Source organism: Herpailurus yagouaroundi, unplaced genomic scaffold (assembly GCF_014898765.1).
Source record: "Herpailurus yagouaroundi ecotype Mexico unplaced genomic scaffold, PumYag 202, whole genome shotgun sequence".
Taxonomy (NCBI): domain Eukaryota; kingdom Metazoa; phylum Chordata; class Mammalia; order Carnivora; family Felidae; genus Herpailurus; species Herpailurus yagouaroundi.
In genome coordinates this window covers 60,977-84,118 of record NW_024412433.1, presented here as the reverse complement: position 1 = coordinate 84,118, position 23,142 = coordinate 60,977, and the positions used below count along the sequence as shown (strand labels likewise).

Below are 23,142 nucleotides of genomic sequence, written 5' to 3'. Positions count from 1 at the left end.
GACCCACAGCGATGCTCCCCCCCCCTAGGTACCCACATGGGTGCTCCCCCCACTAAGTACCTACATGGGTGCTCCCCCCACCAGGTACCCACAGCGATGCTCCCCCCCACCAGGTACTCACAGGGTGCCTGGCTCCTGGTGACATTTCCTCAGGGCTGTTAAGCCTGGGTCTTGAGTCCCAAAACAAAAGCAGCAGGACACAGCAGGCAGTGCAGTGACCCCTCACGGGTGTCGGGCCGGGCTTCGTCCCTGAGCGGGTTTTCCCGCCAGACTGGTGGAAAAGAATTTGCCCTTTGGCTTTTCAGACTGTGGGCTGCAGGTCAGGGGTGTGTACCTGCCCGCTGTCCCTTCCCAGAGGGGGCGCGGGCGCTCGGCCCTGCCCGCCGCTCATGGCCCCTCTGTCCTCCTCAGGCTGCAGTGTGGCCGCTGCCAGTGGGGCTGGTCCTCGGCGCACGTGCACATCCTCTTCCACGTGTGGTTCCACCCGGCCAGCTGCCTGGGGCTGGTGAAGATGCGCCTCTGGGGCCAGCGCTGCCGACTGTGCCCGCCGGGCTCCCAGGGGGCCTGCCAGGTGAGTCTCCTGAACGTGCGGCTCTTCCTCAACAAGCTGGTTCTGTTCATCCTGCAGAAGTGCTACGGGGAGGGCCTCAGCGCGGACCAGTGCCCCGAGATCTGCTTCGGCGAGCGCTGCGAGGCCTGCGACCTGGGGGTCTGCTTCTTCCAGAAGCCCCCAGACCCGGCCTGGGGGCCTGAGGTCCAGAGCCCCGGCTCCATTAAGGGCAGGTACACCTTGTACGGGGGTGACGGCGTGGCCTCAGCCGCTGCCGGCAAGCAGCTGCTCAGCCTTGGCAGCGGGCCCGTGGTCGACCGCTCCCGGGGCTACACCCCCAACTCTATCAGCATCCCCCTGTCCGTGTCCGACTTCATCAGGAACCCCGTGTCCGAGAGCAGCAACTTCTTCGAGCGCGACGACGACATAGTCACGGTTCCTTTCTCCCTTGTGGATGCGGGCAGGGACAGGGGACCCGGCGCCGATGCCAGGGGCGGTGTCGGCCCCAGGGGGGGCCCCCTCCCGGCGGCTGACCCCCGCGGGCCGCTCGTCATTGGTAGGGGCTCCATCTACTTGCCTGCCAAGCCCACGGCCCCGCCCAAGGGCAAAGGGCTCCCGGTGAACTTCAAGAGCCCCATCTTCCACGGCCGAGGCCTCCTCATCAACAGCATCAGGCCCTTCCAGCTCAAAGGCTTCATCTTCAAGGGCCGGGGCTCCATCCCCAGCCCCACCGACACCGACCCGGGCGACCGGGGCCCTGCGGGGAGCAGCCGGTTGCCAGTGTCCTACATCGTCGGCCTCACGGATGACGGAGAGGGCTCCGTCACCTTCCCCTCGTCTTTGGCCAACATTGTCATAGAGGAGGACTCCTTCCCCATCGTCAACGGCTCCGTCACCTTCCCTTTCATCTTTACTGACGAAGGCACAGGCAAGGGTGCTTCTGCTGACATCACCAGAGGCAAAGAGGAGGGGGGCGGCGGCCACGGCCCCGCCGTCGCTGGCCGGGAGCCCCCGCGGGGGCCCCACGCCCGCAGACCCGTCACCATCAGCGAGGGCTCTGTCACCATCCCCTTCTCGGTCTTCAACATCATAAAGTGTGTGGGCCCCAGCTCCACCGCCAGCGGCTCCCCGAGGGGTGGCCTGGCCCCCCGTGGCCAGTCCCAGAAGAGGAGGCGGCCACGGGCCAGGCTGGGCAGGTCCTGCCCTGAGCCCGGCTGGGAGGAGGACTTGTGCCCCGAGGACGGCTGCTGCAGGCCCTGCTTCGACCCCTACGAAGAAGTGTGGATCTGGGTGTCCATGGCCGTCTGCATCCTGTGGATTATGTACCTGTACAAGTTTAGCCCCTGACGGCCAGGGTGAGGCTGACGCCCCCCGTCCGGTCCCTGCTGCGCCCCTCCAGCAGGGCCGCCCAGGCCGCAGAGCAACGGGACCCCCGCCACTGTCCGCACCCCCGGGCCCCCTGCCCCCCTCCCTGCCCTCCCTGAGCTGAGTCCTCTGACAGCTGGTCCTTACCCTCCCCTCCCCTTCCCACTTCCGTGTGTGTTCTGTCTCTTGATGTGAGTCGTGGCTTCGTGGATGTCCACGCTGTGATTGTCCGCCAAGCTGCCCACGCGTGCTCCAGGCACTTGTCTGTGTGAGTGTTACAATCCAGTAAAATAAAAGTTAAACGGAAAAAAACCCACAGTGCTCTTGGGCTGAGTGGAAGCCAGCACCCGGAAGGGTTGGAGGTGGGCAGGTGTGGCGGGCACCTCCCTGCAGGGACCCGGTCGTGCCCAGCACTTGTTCCCCTGATGGCTTCTGGACTCCCGGCCGGGTGTGCTGGGCCGGGACGCTCTGTCCTTTGAGCGCAGGGACGCGGGCCATGCATGAGCCGTGTTCCTGTGTGGACCCCCGGGACCCTCCTGGAGCAGACCACTTGCCACACTCCTGCCGCTCTGGGAAAAGGTAAAAGCCCCCTTGAGCCATGGTGAACTCCCTGCCCCCCGACCTGCCCCAGGACCCTGTGCGTGACAGCACTGCTGTGGTGGGAGAAGGGCTGTCCACGCCAGAAATCAGAACCCTCCCGTCAGCCACACTCTGGATTTCCATCTTCAGAGGCCACAGGGCCCACTTCTAAGGGGCAGGGGTATTGGGCTGTGCAGTTCCCAGCCAGGTGGAGGAGTGACATTGGGCATGACCATGTCAGGCCCCCATGCCCTCCTTCTCCAGGCGGGGCCCCAGGGAGGTGGGGAGTTGTCTGCAGGGACCCCGAGGTCTGAGATTTGGGCAGCGGGGGGTCAGATGAGAGGGTCTGGGGAAGCCTTGCCTTGTTGGGGGGGGGGGGCTGAGTGTATGGTAACCTTCGTCCAGGGCTCTGCCCAGTTGCCCTCTGGCCTGACCTGGATCCTACAGGTGCATGTTGGGGGAGGCACGGGGACGGGGTGCTCCTGCACCGACTACGTTGTTGGCTGGGAGAGAAGAGGTGCAGGTGAGGCTTCAAATACCAGCAAACCCAGGAGGTTCCGCCCTGCCCTGAAGGCCAAGCCTGTGTGGGACACAGGGTCTGCAGACCTCAGCCAGCCTGAACAGGAGCCCTCACCTGACGCCACTGGGACCCGGGGCAGACCTAAACACAGACCCTCCAAGTCCCGTCTACACTGGGTGAGAGCCTCACTGGGAGGGCAGGACCCACACCAGGTGAGAGCCCTCTGTCCTGGGGCAGCTGCCACCCCCGCCCCCGCCCCCCCCTCCGCCGACCTCGGGGGCCCGGCAGACCGTAGCCCACGCCCCCCCCACCCCTCTGCCTCCAGCATCCCATCTACACTGGGTGTGGACACCTACCCGGGAGTCTGTTAGGGAGGTCCGACATGGGCAGGTTCCCTGTCCTGTCCCCACACATGGGTCCTCGCCCAGCTCACTGGCTTCCCTGGAAATGACTGGGGGGTGGCAGTGCCCACTGTGGGATCTGCCGCTGGACTCTCTCCAGGGAGGGACACTCTGCCCACAGTCGCGGGGGTCCCAGGGCAGGACCAGCGTCCCTTTGGGATGGGCGCTGGAGACCCTCCTGCCCCACGAGGGTGGGGGTCGGGAACCCTGCCAGGGGCTGGCCAGAGGGGTCTGTCCTTCCCAGAGGACCCCCTGGGGAGCACCTCCCTCAGCTCAGGGACCCTGCTCACCAGGGCTGCTCTGGGGAGGAGCTTAATATCTGAAACCGGGGTCTCTTCTGATTGATAGAGGGATGGAAGCCAGTCCGGACCCACCCCACTGGGGGAGCCCTGGTGAGAGTCAGGAGGTAAGGGTCCACCTGGTCCCTCTGCCGGTTGGCCGCGTTGGGCGCTTTCCATTCCCGCTCCCTCCTCCAGCTCCCGGCCCCTTCTCCAGCCCCTGACACCCTAAACCGCCCCGGCCCCTGGCCCCCAGCCCTCCCCTCCCCAGTCCCTTCCTCTTCTCCAGACGCCTGCCCCTCTTCCAGCCCCTCCCCTCCCCTCGCCCCAGCCCCGCCCCTTCTCCGGCCTCGCCTCCAGCGCCTGGCCGCTCACGCTGTCCTGAGGCGCCCCCGTGTGGCCGCTGGCGGGACACGCAGCCCCGCGATGGCGCGACTGATGGCAGCTGTTTAAATATTTCTGTTTAATCAGACGGTTTGTTAAAACCCAGCAAACTCCATCCGTCATCGACATCATTAACATTAGTCTTTATGAATAGCTAAATTTCATTAAATCATTAATAATTAACTCATTAAAAATTCAGTTTCATTAATAAGACCGATAGCAAATGCGGAGAGCAAATGCACTCGCTCTGTGACGGATCCTCATCCGGGCATCCGCATCCGGGCACACCAGCTCCTTTGAGCGCCTGTTTACCTTCGTAATCACGGGAGACTGCAGGCTCACAGACACGGCTAAAATGCCAAGGCGTGCCTGGGACGCAAATCTAGGACAGCCTACACCTGAGTCTGCACCTGAGACTGCACCTGAGCCCACACCTGACCCACACCTGGGCCCACACTGAGTCTGCACCTGACCCACACCTGACCCACACCTGACCCACACCTGAGCCCACACTGAGTCTGCCCCTGAGTTCATGCCTGACCCACACCTGGGCTCACATCTGGGCCCACACCTGAGCCTGTTCCTGACCCTGTACTTGAGTCTCCACCTGATTCCACACCTGTCTCTTGTACAGCCTGAATGACCAGGTTGGGCCTAATTCAGTATGATGTAGCAATAACTATTTTTGGGAACTCAATCAATAATAGAGACACTGAATGTCTAAAACATCTCGAAGAGAACCAAAGGCAGACACATTTTAAATGCAAGTACTGTTAGTTCAGCCAGAGCCGGAGGGGGGGGGGTCTCAAAGTGTGAACAATTTCCTGATTTTTGGTAAATGTTCTAGTGAAGGAATGAGTCACACTTCCTGCGTGCCAGGGACTGAGCACAGCGATGTGAGCTTCTCAAGCTGGGGGAAGAAGGAAGGACCCTGTGTGTGCGGAGGGGGGCTTCAAGGAGACCTCCTGCAGGGCAGGTGGTGACAGGGCTGCACCAGACGGACCCTGATTAGTTCATGCCCTGCACTGGGACGCAGGCGGTGGATGGGCACTTTCCCAGGCCCTCTCTCTGAGGGCAGCCACGGTGCACCGTCAGTCCCAGCACATCCCTGCCACGGCTGGCCTCCTGCAGGTACCAGGTGCCCTTGCCCGAGGCCCTGGCAGGTGGCTGTGATCCCACTCTGCAAACTCTATCAGCTGGAATCCTGTCCCATCTGAAATGCTTTTCTATCATCTTTCCTCTGAGTTGAAAAGTCAGGACAATTTGTTGATTTTGATTAGAAAACACATCTATCTTATAGTCCAGCCCTTCTCATCAGCAAATGTAGTCTGGCATTGTTTTCCAGAAAATTCTGGAAGGTTCTACCATTGTAATCACAAAGGGGCTGGGTGAGTGTGGGGTCAGAGCCAGGGCAGATCTTAGGTCCTCCTTCAAGCACCAGGGAAGGGGTGGGCCTGCCTCCAGGAAGAGCTTGTCCCCAGGCGCCCACAAGAACGCACACTTACCCACTTGTGACCTGAACCTCCCCCTCCGTTTTTATTAGGAAAGTGATAGGAAACATTCTAACTCCCAGAAACGCGGGGTTCAGGAGCTGCTTCTTCTCCCTGCTTCCTGGTGGCACCGGGGCTGCAGTATCATTTTCCTTAGATCACAGCAAAGTGGGACTTTCTGTGGTGTGTAAAAGTCAAAATAATTCTATAGGTAACACGATGTGATGTGTGTGACAAACAGCTGATCCCTCCCTGGCGGCCCAGTGATCCCCCTCCCCCTCCCCTCTGCTGCAGCTCTTACTTCTCTGCCTGCCCGGGATTTTTGACTTTTCCAGCGACGGCCACCCTGGGCTCCTGGCCACCTCTGGGCTCCCCCGTGGGTCGGGGAGGCACTGGACGCTGACCGTGGGCCTCAGAGCAAAATGGCTGTGAGTCCTTTCCTCCAACGTTGACTCTGAGCTTCCTGGATCCCCAGGCCTCTCTCCTCTGCCGCCTGGGCGTTACTCACCCCCTGCTGCCCATGGGAAGCTTGCCGTTTCCACTAATTTTCAGCTAGGTTTTGACAGGGGCCTGGTCCCGCCAAGCACAGCCTTAGCGTAACCAAGAGAAGCTCTCTGATTTTCCTTCGGCGAGCGGCGTTAGAACGGAGCTCTTTAAGAAAGAAGGGCCACCCTCAGCAGACACTGCGCACCTAGCCGCAGCTGCCACGGCTCGGACCCTCTTCCTGACCCTATTTCGGAGCCTCCGGCGGGTGCCGGGCCCGTCACCGCCTCTGTGACCCGACGCAAGGGTAGTGGCATCTCCGTGTGGCCTCGGTTTGCATCTCCTTCGTGACTCATGGTGGCAGACATCCATGGTAAGTGTGCCTCACACACTCGACAATGATGTGTTTTCGGCAATTGTTGGGTGCAAGGTTCTGTAAACGTGCATCATGTCCGCCGGGCTGACGGTGCTTCTAAGTCCTTACCTGTTGCTGAAGCGTCCGAGCCCCGCCCTTCAGTTCTGCCCGGTTTCCTGTTGCATTTTGAGGTCTTCCTGGCGGCTGATTCCTTTGTCGCAACAGGGCACTCCTCGTTTCCCCTGGGATGCCTCATGGTCCGACGTGGGCACCGCAGCTCTCTGACGCTGGCCGGCCGGGGGCACCCCTGTCCTGGAGACATGCGGCCTGGGTCCTCGTGCTTGAAGTGGAGTTGGGTCCTGGCGTGCGTCTCAGTCTGATGACCTCTGTCTTTGTTTCTGCCTTTGTGTTGTGTGCACTTTTCCATACAGTTGGCTCGAAATCCCCCTTTCTTGTTTGTTTCGTAACAGTCTTATCTTGGGATTTATTTTGTATCTGTTCTGCTTTTTCTTGCTCGGTTCCTCCACTCCTACCTTTTTTCAGAATTTTTTTGGCACTTCATTTTCTAAAATGTTTATTTATTTATTCATTTAGAGAGAGAGGGAGAGAGAGAGCGAGAGAGAATGTGTGCCAGTGAGCGGGGGAGGGGCAGAGAGAGGGAGACAGAATCCGAAGCCGGCTCCAGGCTCGAGCCGTCAGCGCAGAGCCTGGCTCAGGGGTCGATCTCGTGACGCGGGGATCATGACCTGAGCTGAAAGCAAGAGTCAGACGCTCCACCGACGGAGCCACCCAGGCGCCCCTGGTATTTCACCTTAATTTACTTCCTCTGCTGGCCTCTTAGTCATGCCTCTTCGTGCTCTGCTTTTAGTAGTCGTTCTGGGGATCATGACTGGGCCCGTGGCGTGCCACAGGCTGTCGGCCCCTCAGCGGGTGTGAGATCCCAGCGGGAGCACGGAACCCACACTCTTCTGGCCACCGTGCTCCCTTCCGCACACACTGGAACCGTAATCGCATACTTTCTGCTTCAAGAGTGTGCGCCACAGGTCAGGCTCCTTGGGAGGCCGCGGCTGGCTGGGAGTTGTGGGCACAGACCTGTCACCGCAGACAGGAGCTGAGAATGGCGAGGGCGCCGCCGCGGATGGGTGCTCAGCCACTGCCCGGGCACTGCCCCCGGGAGCTGGCGGCCTCTTCAGGCCGTTCCCTCCCTTCTTCCCTCTCTCCCCTCTCCCCTCTCCTCTCCTCCTCCCTCCCTCCCTTCTCCCCTCTCCGCCTCTCTCCCCTCTCCGCCTCTCTCCCCTCTCCCTCCTCCTCTCCCTCTCTTCTCTTCCTGCCTCCCTCCCTCCCCTCCCCTCTCCCCCCTCCCTCCCTCCCATCTCCCCTTCCCCCTCTCCCCACTCCCCCTCTTCCTCCCCCTCCCCTCTCCCTCTCTTCTCCCCTCTCCCTGCCCTTTCCCTCCCCTCTCCTCTCCCTCCTCCTCTCCCTACCTCCCCTCCCCTCTCCCCCTCTCCCTCCCCTCTCCTCTCCCCCTCTCCCCCTCTCCTCCTTCCTCTCCTCTCCATCCCCTCTCCTCTCCCTCCCCTCCCCTTTACTCTCCCTCCTCCTCTCCCTCTCCCTCCTCCTCCCTCTTCTCTCCCTCCCTCCCCTCTCCCCCTCTCCCTCCCTTCTCCTCCTTCCTCTCTTCTCCCTCCCCTCTCCCTCCCCTCTCCTCTCCCTCCTCCTCTCCCTCTCCTCTCCTTCTCCCTTCCCTCTCCCTCCCCTCCCCTCCCCTCTCCCTCCTCCTCTTCCTCTCCTCTCCTCCTCCCTCCTCTCTCTCTCTCTCCTCCCCTCTCCCTCCCCTCTCCCTCCCCTCTACTCTCCCTCCTCCTCTCCCTCTCCTCTCCTCCTCTCTTCCCTCCCCTCCCCTCCCCTCCCATCCCCTCTCCCCCTCTTTTCTTGCTCATTTGCCTCTTTCCTGCTCCTGAGTCACCAGCGTATTTTCATTTCAGACACTGAGCTCTTTCCCAAGACCCTGTCCTCCTGGCCAGGAGGGAGAGGGCGGCATCTGGGGCTGCCCTTAACTTGTTCCTTTCTCTGGCTCCAGTGGGAGCACTGCACTTTCCTGGTCTCCACTCGGCTCTGTTGTTGCCCGTGTTGTGTGAGAGGTCACTCCATGATGTTACATGATGGCCGGCCTGCAGGGTAGGTACGAGGCCAGTGAGGAAGAAGTGATCTCCTTGGGATGGGGTGTTGCCCCACGGATAAGGGCCTGGCCCCACACCCCTTGGGCCCGTTCTGAGTCCTTTTGTCTGTGGCCCTTCCTCCAGGACACGTTTCTTATTCCTAAGGCCTGGCCTTCTCGGGTATCCCCAGACTGTGACCCCCAGGAGACCCCCGTTTGGACAGGGCAGGGACACGGTGGCTTGCCCTGCACATAGGGCAGGCAGCCTCGGACAGTGATGTGGGGGCCCCAGGCTCTGGGCCTGGGCCGTGGAGTCAGGTGCGTCTGCGTCTTCCTGTGGGTCCTGCTTCCCCAGGCCCCACCCCCTAGGGCCTACAGTCAGCTTCTGCCTGCCACCCAGTGCCTGCAAGCAACCGCCCTGTGTTTGTCTGATTTTCTACCTGTTTGTGGTGGGAGGGCGTTTGCGGTCACTCGCCACGGCCAGAGGAGAGGTTCCGAGCATCCTAGCAGCTCAAGGGCACAGGTCGCCTGAGTGCCGGATGGGAGAGCTAACAGCGGGCACGGGGAGTGAGAGCCCAGTGCCACGCCACCCCCCACGACAGAGCTCACCAGGGACAGGAACGCAGACACCCTCAGTGTGCTCCCTCCACGGGCCGTGGCTGTGGCTTGGGGGGACCTGGGTCAGCCCGGCTGCCTTTTCCAGCGATGCCCGGCTTCTTGGGCAAAAATTCTGAGTGTGGGTCTCAGAGCCGCGGCGGCAGGCAGCAAGGCCTGGGTGATGGCAGAAACCCCGTGGAGGCGGGGACACACGTCCTGGGGTGGGGGTGGGTGGCGGGCGCAGGGCAGGGCATCGGGGCAGGGCTGTGGGCTGTGCGGAATGCTGGTGGGTTCGAACGGGCTCATCCTCCATGAACAGACCCTCGGAGATGTGGAACCACACCGGGGCAGGTGAAGAAGTCAGGCCCTTCCCTGGTGGATGCGGAAGAGGACTGTCTGTCTTGCAGCCGCCCCGAACATTCCAGAGGGTCTGGACTTAGGTCGTTGGTCCCCTGTTTGGGCCACGTGGTGAGCTGACTTCTCACCCCACCGACCTGGTCACACGTGGAGGTGTGTTCACAATCTACGGGCTCTGGTGCACCTGTTCCGGGAGAACTCGCCCAGCGGTCCGGTCCCCGCCGCGACAGTGAGACTCACCCTTGACCCCGGGCCACCCGCTGAAGTTCAAGCTCCTGGTCTTGTCCTTTTGCACTGTCTTGTCCCGGTCTGAGCACGAGCCAGGCCTCCTCCTGGGGTGGGGCTGCGGGCGGGTGGGGGGGCAGAGGAGGGGTCTACACAGGGGCGACTGGAGGGTTGGCTGAGCTCACAGCACACGTGGCCTGGGTCTTCTCTCTCAAATGGGGAAGGAACACTTGGAAGTTTGTAGGGAAGAAACGCACGGTTCACCACGCTTGTGTTGGGGAGGGGCAAGCCCTTCGAGGCTGGGCTGTGGGGGGGGGGTCACTGCAGAGGACAGCGGATGGTAGGCTTCCCTCCGCGCGCAAGGGTTTCCTGAATGTGCTTCTGGTTCTGTTACCCCTGAGCCGTGAGCCACGGCAGTGAGCCAATCTGGCAGGCAGTGCGGGGCGTCTTCCAGAGAGACCAGAGAGAAGGACGTGGGGTCTGGAAACCAGTCAGGGAGGCATTCTCCTTCGGTCCCCCCCAGCCCCTGGGGGGTGGCACTTGGAGTTCAGCCTGTGGGGGAGGGGTGGGCGCAGGGGGAGGGGCCAGGGCCCCCTGGTCTAAGTGAGCGGCTCTGCAGCAGGTGTGTGTGCTGTGGACCCCGGTCCAGACCCCGGTTTGAGGGGCCCCCCTGACTGCCCTCCCCCATCCCCTGCCCTGCAGCTGTGTCCTGGGGCTCAGGCCGTTGAGTATCTGACTCTTGATTTCAGCTCAGGTCGTGGGGCCGAGCCCCCCGTTGGACTCTGTGCTGACAGCTGGAACCTGCTTGGGATTCTCTCTCTGTCTCTCTGTCTCTGTCTCTCTCTCCCCCTCCCCTACACTCTCGCTTGCTCTGTCTGTCTCCCTCTCCTTCTCTCTCTCAAAATACATAAGTAAACATTAAAGGCAGAAAATAAAATCAAGGTGTCAGGGGGGCTGGTGCCTCCCGGGTGCCCCTGGGGGCTGGGGCACCTCCAGCCTCTGACCCTGGCCCCCTGCCTCCCTCCTTCCCTAGCACCATTGACGGATGGGTCATTGGCGAGGGACACCCTGTAAAGTTAGGGTGTCCGGTGATGATCTGATGCACGGGTACGATGTGATGCAGCCACCACAGTAAGGTTAGCTAACACCTCCGTCCCCTCCCACGTGACTCGTCACCGCTGGGAGAGGAGAGGGAATGAATATAGGGACGGTAGGCTTGGTGGCTGGTGTGGGGACAGCGACGCCTGGAGGGAGAGAACACCCTGAGTGTGAAGCCTGAGGACCCCCTCCCCTCCTCCAGCCTGAGCAGAGAAACCCAGGGCCTGCTCAGCTACCCCCCGAGTGGGGCCTGTTCCTACGACGGCAGGTGTGTGTGCGGGGTGGGGTGGGGACCTGACGGGGGCAGGCAAGCCTCGGGAACCCCCCTGGGAGCAGGGCCCCTCCCTGTCGGGAGGCACCCGCCCTCGCGGCCACGGGGCCAGCGGCAGAGGACGGTGTGTGTGAGCCTTGCATTTCGTTTTAAAACCTTTTCTGTTCTATGAAACTTCTGTACAGTAGCTAGTACTGAACTCCAGAGCTCAGCTCGGGGCGCTGGGACAACTGTGAATGCGGGGAGGCTCCACCCCAAAAAGGTGCAGACCATCTGTCCCCACAGCCAGTTCCCCACCCGCCTGGAGGCAGAGGGGCTGGCTGGGGGCCTGCAGGGTGGGTGGCTCCGCCTCCTTCGCTCTACATGCAAGCTCACCCCACCCACGCTGAGCCACTGGGGACTGCTCACCTGCCCCCCACCAGACCTGTCCTGAGCCCCTGGGGGGGTCCTTGGGGCTGTGGCTGCTCCCTCCCCACCCCCACCCGTCCCGAGCCCCTCAAAGGCCCTTGGGACTGGGGTCAGCTCACCTCCCCCCATGCCTCCTGTGTCAGAACCTGCTCAGCTTTGCCCAGGTGATTAGTGGTGGGGACCCCAAAAACGTGGCTGGTCAACTGCCTGATGTCCCTTGGCTTCTATGTTAGTGGGAGGGGTAATGGGCTCTTGACGGACAGCAAGGAGGGTGTGGCTGTTCTGGAAGGTTCCGCACAGCCTCACAGCAAGGGCTGCTGTGTGAAAAGGCTCTTCCACCCCGCAATGGTCTAACTGGACACCCCAGCTCCCTAGCGTTGACAGTAAATGCGTTCTAAGTTTACCATCAGATAAAGTTACCCTCAGCAGCTCTGGGCTCTGCGAGCATCAGCGAGTGACTTCTGTTCAGGAACTATTTTGGGTATTAATACCCACGCTTCCCAGTGTGTTATCAGTGGAATCTCCTGAGTCATGAGTGATGACAGACAGTCTGGGGATGGCCGGAGGGACATGGCTGGTGTCGCAAAGGCACAGTCGCTGGGTTCTGTCCACTTGTTCATTTGGCCAGACAGACACCCCTGCTCGGTGTCGGGGTCTGGGCCTTTCTTCCTGGATGTTCATGCTCGCCTGTCTGGTCTGTGCTCTGCTCTGGGGGTGCCCTACGAGGAACTTGCGTGGCTCTGAGTGTCACTTAGATGTAGGCATCAGTGTTTTCTCTGGGGAGTCTCCCATGACCTGCGAAGTCCTGCTCATCCTGTCTCCCTGCCAACTGGATCAGAGGGTCAAACGAAACAAAACCCAAACCCTGTAAGCAGTTACATCTGGAGAGAGGACACAGACCGGATCCCGTCCCCCGAACGGGGGTCCTGTGTCACTGAGGATGAAGTGCAGTGGTGACAGCAGGGCGGACGCAGTGAGAACGGGGGTGGTGGGCTTTGGGCTCACACGTCGGGACGGGTGCTGGCTGCAGTCTGGGTCCCCGTCGGCTGATGTGGCCCAGGTCCTCTGGTGGCCTGGCCTCCGCTGTGTGCTCGGTTTTCTTGCCCCAGGACTCCAGGGTGGTCACAGCCATAGCTGGGGTGCCAAGGGACAGGACAAGTGCGGCCAAGCACTGAACCCCGACCCTAACAACCTTCGTGGCTTTGGAAACACATACCTTTCCTTTTTAAAAAAAATTAAAACAAATTTATTTTAGAGAGAGAGAGAGAGAGAGAGAGAGAGAGAGAGAGAATCCTAAGCAGACTCCATGTTCAACTGTGAGCCTGACGTGGAGCTCAACCCCATGACCCGGGATCATGACCTGAGCTGAAATCAAGAGTCAGATCCTCAACCCACTGAGCCACCCAGGCGCCCTGAATACACAACTTTCCAATCCTGAACTTTCCAACTATAAAAATAAGGATTTTTAGTTTCCCGAGATGTTGTGGCTAATGTATGAAGTATTTAAGAGAATTCTGCACAAGCACAGAGCTCTACCCAGCATCACACGAGGCCACATCCTGGGGTTGAGTTTACGCGTGTATTTCGATCAAAGGCAAGAAAGAGCCGAGTTCTAGGCTGCAGGCAGGAGACTGGAGCCCAGGACAGGTGCCTGTGGCTTCTTAGGGGCTAAAAACACCACGGGAGCTTCCAATGTGTGTAAATGTTAAAGGTATGAAGAAAAGTTTGCACAAAACATGTAATCTGATAATGTTGGGCTTTATTGGGTACCTGCCATGTGCTGGGGGGAGGATGACGCCGTGATGGGACCTGTGGCCGCGGGGACGGGGGATGAGCAACTCCTCCGACTCCCGCTTGCGCTCAGGCCCCGCAGCCTCAGGCTGCCGTCGTGTCTCGTGCGTGGGAAGGCTGGGGGCCCAGCAGGCACGGCCGCGTGGGGGCCTCGGGGGGGGCCCTGCAGCATCTTGTTCCTGCCCTCCAGCATCCGAGCCCACTCGCCGCGGAGCCTAGGACAACGATAATTTTGGCCTGTGAGTCAGCTGTGGGCCGGCGGCAGCCAGGCCTCTGTCGGCACCTCTTCACATGTTCCCGTGCAGCCGTCCCCTTCCAGGCGGCCAGTGGCCGTGACCTTGCGGGTCCCAGAGAGCCCTGCCACCTTGGAGGCCCGGCCGGTCCCGGGGGGGCGGGCGACGGCCCAACACGGAGGGGCTCACTCCGGTCCCCAGCCCGGAGAGGGAAAATGCTCTGTCCAGGAAGCAGCTTCTGGAAACTTCTGAGGCTGGGAGAGACTTGAGCCATGTCCTGAATTCCTCCTTTGTCAGTGGGCCTGGTTTGTTGTGTAGGAGATGTGCTCAGGGGGACCGGACAGAGTCTCCACGGTCGGCCGGGGCCCTCTCACCAGCGCCCTCGCACGGGCTCCTGCCGGGGTACTCCCAGCCGCCTGCCTAGCCCTCCTGCCCGCTGGTGGCGCATTGCCATGACCACAGCATGACACACGGGGTGACTGGGTGGGAACAGACCTGAATATCCATGTGTAGGCCGCGGCCCTGCTGTGTGGTTTGGGTTTGGAGGGCGCGGTGTGGGCTGGGAGCCCAGCTCCCGAACACCTCTGGGTCTGGAGGACAAACTGGTAGGAGTCGTGCACATAGATGCTGTTCCAGCAGCCGGAGACGTGAATGAGGAAGGTGCCTCGAAGGAGCAAGACGTTAGTCTGGTGTCACGTGAGGGCCATGTTCCTGTCCCCTCACCAGGGCGCAGCTGCTGACTGGCTGGGCCCAGGGCCAGACATGGCTCCCGGGAGCACGTAGGATGGCTGTGGGGCTGCTGTGGGGATTGCTGTTGTCCAGCAGACAGGGAACAATCTTTCTGGCCAGGTCTGCGGCCTAATAACTAGCCCCATATCCCCCACAGAAGGTCACACTCCACAGTCTGTCCCTGAGCAGCCCGGACCCTCAGTGACTAACCCAGCCACTGCCGACCACACTGTCACTGTCTGACCCGGCGCCCGTTCCTGGGACCCGGGTCTGTGGGCAGAAGACCCAGAAGTTTCCAGGGTCTGAAGGTGCACGTAGGACAAGGCTGAGGCCGTGGCGCCCTCACGCGGGAGCCGAGGGCTGGCAGGAGGCATTAGTGGGAGGTCCCTTCTTCCCGTGTTCGGGCTGTGTGTGAGGTGGGGGGCTGAGCCATGCAGAGAGGAGGGACGCCCTGGCCTCCCGTACTGAGCCTGTCGGGGACACGTGTGCTGGATGACAAGTGAGGTGTCCTGGATGATGGCAGCCGGGCCTCCGGCAAGGTCAGCACCAGACCTGGTCCCACTGCCCCTCCGGGAACCCTCCTTTCCAACTGGGCGCCCAGGGCAGCAGCTGCTGGGGTATTTGAGGATGAAAGCTGTGGTCACTCTGGAATATCTGACCATCTGAGCCCTTGTCTAGGAGCGAATTATGTGCTAACCTGCCCTTTTAGCTGTCCCTGAGACCAGGCACCCCTGAGTCTGCTCGGGGTCACCTAGGAGACCCTCTTCTGCACCCACAGACCCCTCGCCTTATCTCAGGGAAGAAAGGGGTTTTGGGTCTGCAAACGTGTGGGAAGGAGTGTGATGATTTAGCCTGCGCTCTGGCGGGGGTGGGGGGAACGGTCAGAAAATCAGTCTGCGCCAGACAAGGCTTCTTTGATAACTTCTAGCAAGACCTTCTGGAGTGGGGGATGGGGGGCAGGGGGTGGGGGGAGGGAGGAAGGGTTGCAGGGATGGGGAGTGGAGGGCTGGGTGGTGGCAGGTGGGCTGGTAGGTGTTAGTGGGTGGGGTTGCAGGGATGGGGCATTCTCCTCCCCAGCCCAGTGATCACAGTTCTAAGCTGAGTCAATGCGAGTGGTGTTCCGTGGTTGCAGCCGCTCCTCCTGTGACTGAATCTGAGGGCAGTGCCGGTGTCTGGATGGTGATGGCCGAGCGGCCCCAGGCCGTGCTCTGCAGCGAACTCACCTGTCCAGGGCGCTCCTGCGGGTCCTCATGTCCTCGCTCTGCAGTTGTTTTGTGTGCAGCTCGATCTTTTCCTCCCAAAACTTCTTGATCACACCAGCATCGTAGGCTATTCTTCCAGGCTGCTTCAGAGTGTAGCTTTTGCTCATCTTCTGTCAAAGGGAAAATTGATGACACTTAGCCGTTTTGTGCTGTGTTGGTTGGACTGCACAGGGAGTGGGCGTGTTAACCATGAGGAGGATTCAGCCTCAAATCCCTGATTCTCGGAGCAGGGTGGTTCTCAGAACACCCACGTGGGGACCCCCACACCGAATCTGTCAGGGAGGTAGTCGGTAGGCACGCCTGAGAGCAGCCTCCGGGGTCTGACCTAATAAGGGTTAGTATCCCAAATCTAAGGCAGGGGTGCCTGGGTGGCTCAGTCAGTTAAGCATCCGACTTTGGCTCAGGTCATGATCTCCCCGTTCTGAGTTTGAGCTGTATGTTGGGCTCTGTGCTGACAGCTCAGAGCCTGGAGACTGCTTTGGATTCTGTGTCTCCCCCTCTCTCTCTCGTGATCTGTTTCTTTCTCTCTCTCTCTCAAAAATAAAAAAAAAAACATTAAAAAATAAAAAAACACACACAAAAACAAAATTTGTAAAGAACTTACACAATTCAGCACACAAAACAAAACAAAAACCAAACAATTCCATTAAAAATGGGCAAAAGATATGAACAGACACTTTCCCCAAAGAAGACACCCAGATGGCCAATAGACACATGAAAAAATGCTCAACATCACTCATCTTCAGGGAAATACAAATCAAAACCACAATGAGATGTCACCTCACACCTGTCAGAATGGCTAAAATCAACAGCACAGAAAACAGGAGGTTTTGGGGGGGACACAGAGAAAGGGCAACCCTCTTACACTGTTGGTGGGAATGCAAACTGGTGCAGCCATGGCCAAAAACAGTATGGAGATTCTTCAAAAAATTGAAAATAGAACTACCTTATGACCTCAAAGTTCCATGATTGGGTATTTACAACCCCCCCCAAAACAAAACCCACTAATTTGATATATACACCCCCATGTTTATAGCAGCACTATCTACAATGGCCAAGATATGGAAGCAGCCCAACTGCCCATTGACTGATGATGGATAAAGAGGATGTGGTGTATAATATACAGTGGAATATCACTCAGCCAGAAAAAAGGGATGAAACCTCGTCATTTGTGACAACCTGGGTGGGCCTAGAATATATTATGCTGAGTGAAACAAATCAGCCAGAGAAAGACAAAAACCATAGAATTTCACTTATACGTGTTATCTAAAAAACAAAACAAATAAGCAAAGAAGCAGGAAGAGACCCATAAATGCAGAGAATGCGCTGGTGGTTGCCAGAGGGGAGGGGCGGAGCTGGAGAGAGGGGCGCAGGGGAGAGGGAGGGCCAGGCTTCCGGTTACGGGCAAAGGAGTCCCGGTGCGGGAGGCCCAGCACGGAGACCACAGCCAGTGGCGCTGGAGGAGCGTCGCGCGGTGACCGCCGGGAGCTACTCTCGTGGGAGCACGGCGTCTTGCCCACGCCATCCGGTCACCGCGTTGTACACCTGAGAGTGACGTGACGTCTTGTGTCAACTACACTCAAGTTAAAAAATTACAAGAAGGGACTTGAAGTTGACATTTAACAAAACTCATCCCCTGACATCATGCTTCACACACGCTTGTTTTGAAGCTGGAGCCACCGAGTTCCGGGAGTGAACTCTCCCAGGAACCAGAGGCCACTGTGCCCAGGGGGAGGGACACCTGGACACAACGGGGACGCGCTGGGGGACCTGCAGGAGCAGGGTGCAGACTGAAAACAGTGAGATGGACCAGGTGATGCCCCTGCCATCAGGACCCTTGCGGACCGGGCTTCGATGCCTCCTCTGCCTGGCCCTCCCTTCGGGCCCCGTGGTGGCACCTTGGGGACAATCACAGGGAAGAGGCTAGGAGCTTCCATGGCTGTTTGGCTGGAATTTTGTGTGGGTCCCATAAAAAAAAAAAAAGGGCTTTATGTCTTTTATTATTTTTTTTTTAATTTTTTTTAAACGTTTTATTTATTTTTGAGACAGGGAGAGACAGAGCATGAACAGGGGAGGGTCAGAGAGAGGGAGACACAGAATCTGAAACAGGCTCTAGGCTCTGAGCTGTCAGCACAGAGCCCAACGCGGGGCTCGAACTCATGGACCGAGAGATCATGACCTGAGCCTAAGTCGGCCGCTTAACTGACTGAGCCACCCAGGCGCCCCGGGCTTTATGTCTTTTAAATGTCACTTCCTACAATTGATTTTGTTGTGCTTTACCAGAGTGCCAGCAAGGCTCCAGCTGGCCACTCCTTCCAGAAGCTTCCAGAAGCCTGCCTGACCTCTCCTGGGGACCCAGTCCTTTCCTCTCTCACTGTTGGGATCTCTCTTGGAAGCATCTGCAGCACCCAGGAAGGCACGTAAAACACCTGCACAGTTGGGGCCCGTGGGTGTGTGCAAACATTTAAGTGAGCAGGACACGAATGAATTAGCATTGTGAAAGTGGGGGGCCTGGGCCAGACCTCAGGGTGATCATTGGCCCTCAGCCCCTCCTGCAGCCGGTGTGTGGCGGGATCCCTGGGGACCCTGTGACCTTTGGGGTGAAGGCAGTGAGGGAGTTTCCTTCCCTGACCTGTTGCTGGCTGAGTTCAGGGGTTGAAGTTGAGGGAGAAACCCCCTCCCCACCCCCAGGGCCTCTGGGCTCACGCTGCAGGTGGGCAGGGCCAGCTCCTGGGGGAGGCCCTGGGGGCACAGGCAGCAGAGCTCGGCCCCGGGACATGAGCCCAGAGGTGGGTGGAGGTCAGCTGGGGGGCACCTGCCTCAGTCCAGCAGGGCTGCCCCAATTGTGTTCACTGGGGCTTCTGAAAGCAAATCAAGACCTGTGTCCCTCCCTGCCCCCCCATTAACCAAGGTCAGGAGGAGACGGGGAGTCTCATTAGAAGTTGAGACTTCTGTGCTGGCAACAGAAAGTAGGGGACCCAAGAGGAGGGCCCCTGTGCTCTGGAGAGTGACTCAGTGCTGGCCTCCAACAAGGGTGGAGGGACCTGGGACCTGGGAGGACAGGGGTCCTGGGGAAGAGGGGCAGGGGTCCCCAGGATGGGGCAGGGGTTCTGTGGGGGAGGAGGGGTCAGGGGTTCCTGGGAGGAGGGGGGTAGAGGTCAATGGGGGGAGGGCAGGGGTCCAGGAGGGAGGAGGGGCAGGGTCCCGGGAGGGAGGAGGGGCAGGGCCCCAGGAGGTAGGAGGGGCAGGGGTCCCCAGGATGGGGCAGGGGTTCTGTGGGGAGGAGGGGTCAGGGTTTCCTGGGAGGAGGGGTTAGGGGTCAATGGGGGGGAGGGCAGGGGTCCCCAGGAGGGGTCAGCAGTTCCTGGGATGAGGGGTCAGGGGTTCCTGGGAGGAGGGGATTAGAGGTCCCTGGGAAAGGAAGAGGGCAAGGGTCCCTGGGAATAGAGGGGCAGGGGTCCCTGGGAGGGAGGAGGGACAGGGTCCCGCGAAGGAGGAGGGGCAGGGTCCCCAGGAGGGAAGAGGGGCAGGGTCCCCAGGAGGGAAGAGGGGCAGGGGTCCCAGGAGGGAGGAGGGGCAGGGTCCCTGGAGGGAGGAGGGGCAGGGGTCCCAGGAGGGAGGAGGGGCAGGGTCCAGGGAAGGAGGAGGGGCAGGGGTCCCGGGAGGGAGGAGGGGCAGGGGTCCCGGGAGGGAGGAGGGACAGGGGTCCCAAGAGGGAGGAGGGGCATGGTCCCAGGAGGGAGGAGGAGCAGGGTCCCTGGAGGGAGGAGGGGCAGGGTCCCGGGAGGGAGGTGGGGCAAGGGTCCCTGGAGGGAGGAGGGGCAGGGTCCCGGGAGGGAGGAGGGGCAGAGGTCCCAAGAGGGAGGAGGTGCAGGTTCCCAGGAGGGAGCCTGCCCTCTGGGTTTGTGATGTTGCTGATGCTCAGCTTCCAGGAGGTCTCTGGTTTCAGGACGGGGTGGCCGTGGAGTGTGGCCATGATGAGCTGATACGTGGTGGACAAGCCTGTACCATTGGTTGCCTGGCAGAGTTAGTGTCCTGGGCTGCGGAGCAGACGGTCCCCGGTTACAGCACTGCCCCCGAGGCCACCCAGGCCGGCCTGGCACAGACCACCTCACTGGACTTCCAGAAGGGGTAACCGTTGGTCTGAAATCGCCCTGACTTGGGGCCGAATGTGCCAGAACATGGCAAAGAAGTCAGTCCTGCTATTTGAGAGAAAGTGGTCCAGGCAGGCTGACTGATGTCACCTGCAGCCAATCCTTTTGGCTCCTGCTCTCAGGTCAGCCGTGAGGGCACACGGAGCCTGGGTCCTGTGGGTGTGCCCGCCACGCCTGGTCCTGGGTCTCCGCGGGCGGCTGGCCCCGTGCTGCAGCCCCAGGTTATAGGAGGAGCCGGGGTGACGGTCCAGGGCCCGGGCTTCTCTGAACAAGGGTGCATCCCCAGCCTGCAGCTGCCTGAGCCCCACACGGCCCTGGGAACGTCCTGGCTGTCGGAGCTCGGGGACACGAGGCCCTGCGTCCCCACTCATGTCTCGGGACAGGCCCTCCCTTTACTGCATGACTTGCACCCTGATGGGGAACAGACACACCAGCGTCTTCCCAGTTGGGGGAAAGCGAAGGGCTCGTGTGCCCCCAGCACGTCACCCCCTTCGGCGGGCACCGTGCCGTATCACGTGGCAGCTGCCGCCGTGACCGTCCAGCCGTGGATGCAGGTACAGTAGCCGTGGGGCCGCGCAGACCGTCAGGAGGGGTGTTGTGAGCACTTTAATGCTTTTCTCGAGGCTTCCATACAGATGCAAAAAGTCAGCCGTGGGCGCCCTCTCTGATGTTCCGGAAACCTACCGACGCGCGGTTTACTGGAAAGGCTGCGCCCAGCCGCGCCGGCAGCTGGGAGTCGTGCTGAGCCCACACACCTGCGGGCACCCACCCCTGGCGGTCCGCGGGGGGGCAGCGCGCCTGCTCGTGCCTCTGGGCGGAACCCCCCACAGGAACCCCCCTCGGAGGCGCGTTCGTTCACACCAGTACAAGCGGGAGGCCCAGCCCTTGCTGCCCTCCCCTGCGCTCCCCTGCAGGGCTCCCGAGGAGGCTCAGCCCTGCCAACCCTCGTGGGGGAGAGACAGACAGACAGCGAGAAATCCAGAAAGCAGGTGGAGGACCCGGAGCGAACACAGACCCCGGAGCCGGACGCGGGATGAACTCAACGCCAGCTGGGTCTGCACCCGGGGCGTCGCCACCAGAAACCCGCCTGGAAACAGTCACCGCGAAGTTGAATTCTCGTGTGCGCCCCAACCCCCCTCCGTGGTGCTCACGTATTAGGGGCCCCCAGATGCCACCCTGCCTCCCGCCAGCGAGCTCGCCCGGCACATCAGAGCTTACTCTGCAGGTGACTCTCGGCCCAGTCACTGGGCGTCCTGGGGTGTCTTCCCCGGGGTGGGCGCCCTCTGTCTCTCCAGAGCTCACCCGCTGGTCTCGCCCGTCACTCACTTATATGGGCTTCATATAGTGACGCGCACTTGGCCTCAGGTCAGTTGCTGGGACAGCGAGCTGTCTTCTGTCTGGCTGCAGATCCCGAGATGTAATTTGGCTCCTGGCACGTAGCTGTTGGTGCACACGTGTCCCTCGGTCCTCCGTCCAGAAATGTGGAGTCTGCTGGCCTCGCTCCCTGCCTCCCTGCCGGATGGCGTTACTAGCGGCCGACAGTTTGGTTTTCTTGAGACGCTGCTCCCGAGGAGCCTGGGGGGTTGACAGGGAGCCGGAGGGCAAGGAGACAGTGGCACCCAGGTGTCGCCGTCCCCCGAGAGTGTGGGCTGCCTGGGCACCGCGCAGGGTCATGGGCCTGGTGTGAGGAGTGGTGGCCTTTGCGGTATTTTTTGTTTATTTTTTAAAGTTTATTTATTTATTCTGAGAGAGACCGAGAGAGACAGTGTGGGAGGGGCAGAGAGAGAGGGAGAGACAGAATCCCAAGCAGGCTCTGCACCGTCAGCACAGGGCCCGATGTGGGGCTCGATCTCACAATCTCGGAGTCGTGACCTGAGCTGAAATCAAGAGTCCGATGCTTAACCGACTGAGCCACCTGGACGCTCTGCCTTTGCATTTACTTTGATTTGTATTTATTTAGCTTTACTGGATCCTCATGTGCATTCATGTTACAAGCTAACTTTATTATTATTTTATTTTTTAATATAATTTGTTGTCGAGTTGCTAACATACAGCGTGTACATGGTGCTCTTGGCTTCGGGAGTAGATCCCCGTGGTTCATCACTCACATACAACACCCAGTGCTCATCCCAAGAGGTGCCTCCTCAATGCCCCTCACCCCTTTGCCCTCCCCCCTCCCCCCATCAGCCCTCAGTGTGTTCTCTTATTTTAGAGTCTCTTGTGTTTTGCTTTCCATCTCTGTTGGTAACTATTTCCCCCTTCCCCTCCCCCATGGTCTTCTGTTCCGTTTCCCAGGATCCACATATGAGTGAAAGTATCTGTCCTTCTCTGGCTGACTTATTTCACTCAGCATAATCATACCCTCCAGTTCCATCCACGTTGCTGCAAATGGCAGGGTTTCATTCTCTCTCGTTGCCAAGTAGTGTTCCATGGTGTATACAAACCACATCTTCTTTATCCATTCGTCAGGTGATGGACATTTGGGCTCTTTCCGTGAGTTGGCTGTTTCACCTTTGCGTTTATGTATGTAATGTAGTGTTTATTCTGGCCCCAGAGAGCACCTAGTTTGGAAACGGAGCAAAGGGGTGATACGGACCCACAGAGGGCGAGAGTTCTTCACTAGGGACTGAGAAGGGGGTCACGTGGAGAATGAGGGACTGGTGCCGTGCTGAGCAAGTGGGCTGCCTCAGGAAGACACGAGACCCGTGGGCGCTGGTGAAGGGAGCGCCTGTCAGCGGGGGGCCTGCGTTCTTCCCTCAGAAAGGCAGGGAAAGCCCTGGCCCCGGGTGTTTCCTGCCCTTCCCACTAGTACACAGGGCAGCAGCGATTCAGAGGGGGCTCCCGGCTGATGGTCAAGTGGTTAGAACCGGGCCCAGTGCAGTAGTCCCTTCGACGTCCCCTCGGGCCCTGACCAGGGCCTGGAGCAGAGCGCACGTGCACGACCCATCGACTCTGTGGGATGAAGGCCCCTGTGTCAGCCGGGGGAGGGGGGCCGGCTGGCCACCCGTCCCCGCGGTGACTCTAGCTGACGAAGCCCCAAGCCCCCGGGACGGAGGGGCCTGCCTTCCCTGGGGACGGCAGACACTGAGAGCTGTCAACTGGCTCAGGAACCGACCGGAAACTCCACACCTGTGTGTGGACCCCGGCCGTGTACCCGACACAGACCCATGCATCCTGGAATGTTCTAGTTTAAACAGAGGACTTCCTTCTGAGGCTTTTGCTCCCAGGTGGTACCTGGTTTGAACAGAGAACAAGAAAAGGCAAATAGGCACCTCGAGGACCAAAGTTCTTCACTGCAGGAGAGAACGGGCTCCAGTGAGAACCCAGTGCCTTCTCCACCTCTGATCTCCTGTCGGGGGGGGGGGGGGGGGGGGGGGGCAACAGCCCCACAGGCAAGGCCTCTAACTAGCGGCGACAGCAGAAGAAAGCACGGTGTCGTGACCGACAGGGAAAC

At 60.2% G+C, this 23,142-nt stretch overlaps 2 protein-coding genes across 2 annotated transcripts in view; one reads left to right on the top strand and one right to left on the bottom strand.

Moving 5' to 3' along the window:
- Nucleotides 1–2,231, top strand: part of RTP5 (receptor transporter protein 5 (putative)) — a 4,549-nt gene extending 2,318 nt beyond the window's left edge. Inside the window, exon 2 of the mRNA XM_040450364.1 lies at nucleotides 412–2,231. Coding sequence (XP_040306298.1) covers nucleotides 412–1,897 — 1,486 coding nt within the window. The 3' untranslated portion in view covers nucleotides 1,898–2,231. The remainder of the gene's footprint in view (nucleotides 1–411) is intronic.
- Nucleotides 2,232–9,074: 6,843 nt separating this feature from the next.
- FAM240C (family with sequence similarity 240 member C) overlaps nucleotides 9,075–23,142 on the bottom strand; it is a 16,212-nt gene continuing 2,144 nt past the window's right edge. The window contains exons 2-6 of the mRNA XM_040450331.1: nucleotides 15,496–15,641; nucleotides 13,290–13,525; nucleotides 12,525–12,653; nucleotides 9,758–9,860; nucleotides 9,075–9,111 (exon numbers count right to left, since the gene is read on the bottom strand). Of these exons, the coding sequence (XP_040306265.1) occupies nucleotides 9,075–9,111; nucleotides 9,758–9,860; nucleotides 12,525–12,653; nucleotides 13,290–13,525; nucleotides 15,496–15,641 (651 nt within the window). The remainder of the gene's footprint in view (nucleotides 9,112–9,757; nucleotides 9,861–12,524; nucleotides 12,654–13,289; nucleotides 13,526–15,495; nucleotides 15,642–23,142) is intronic.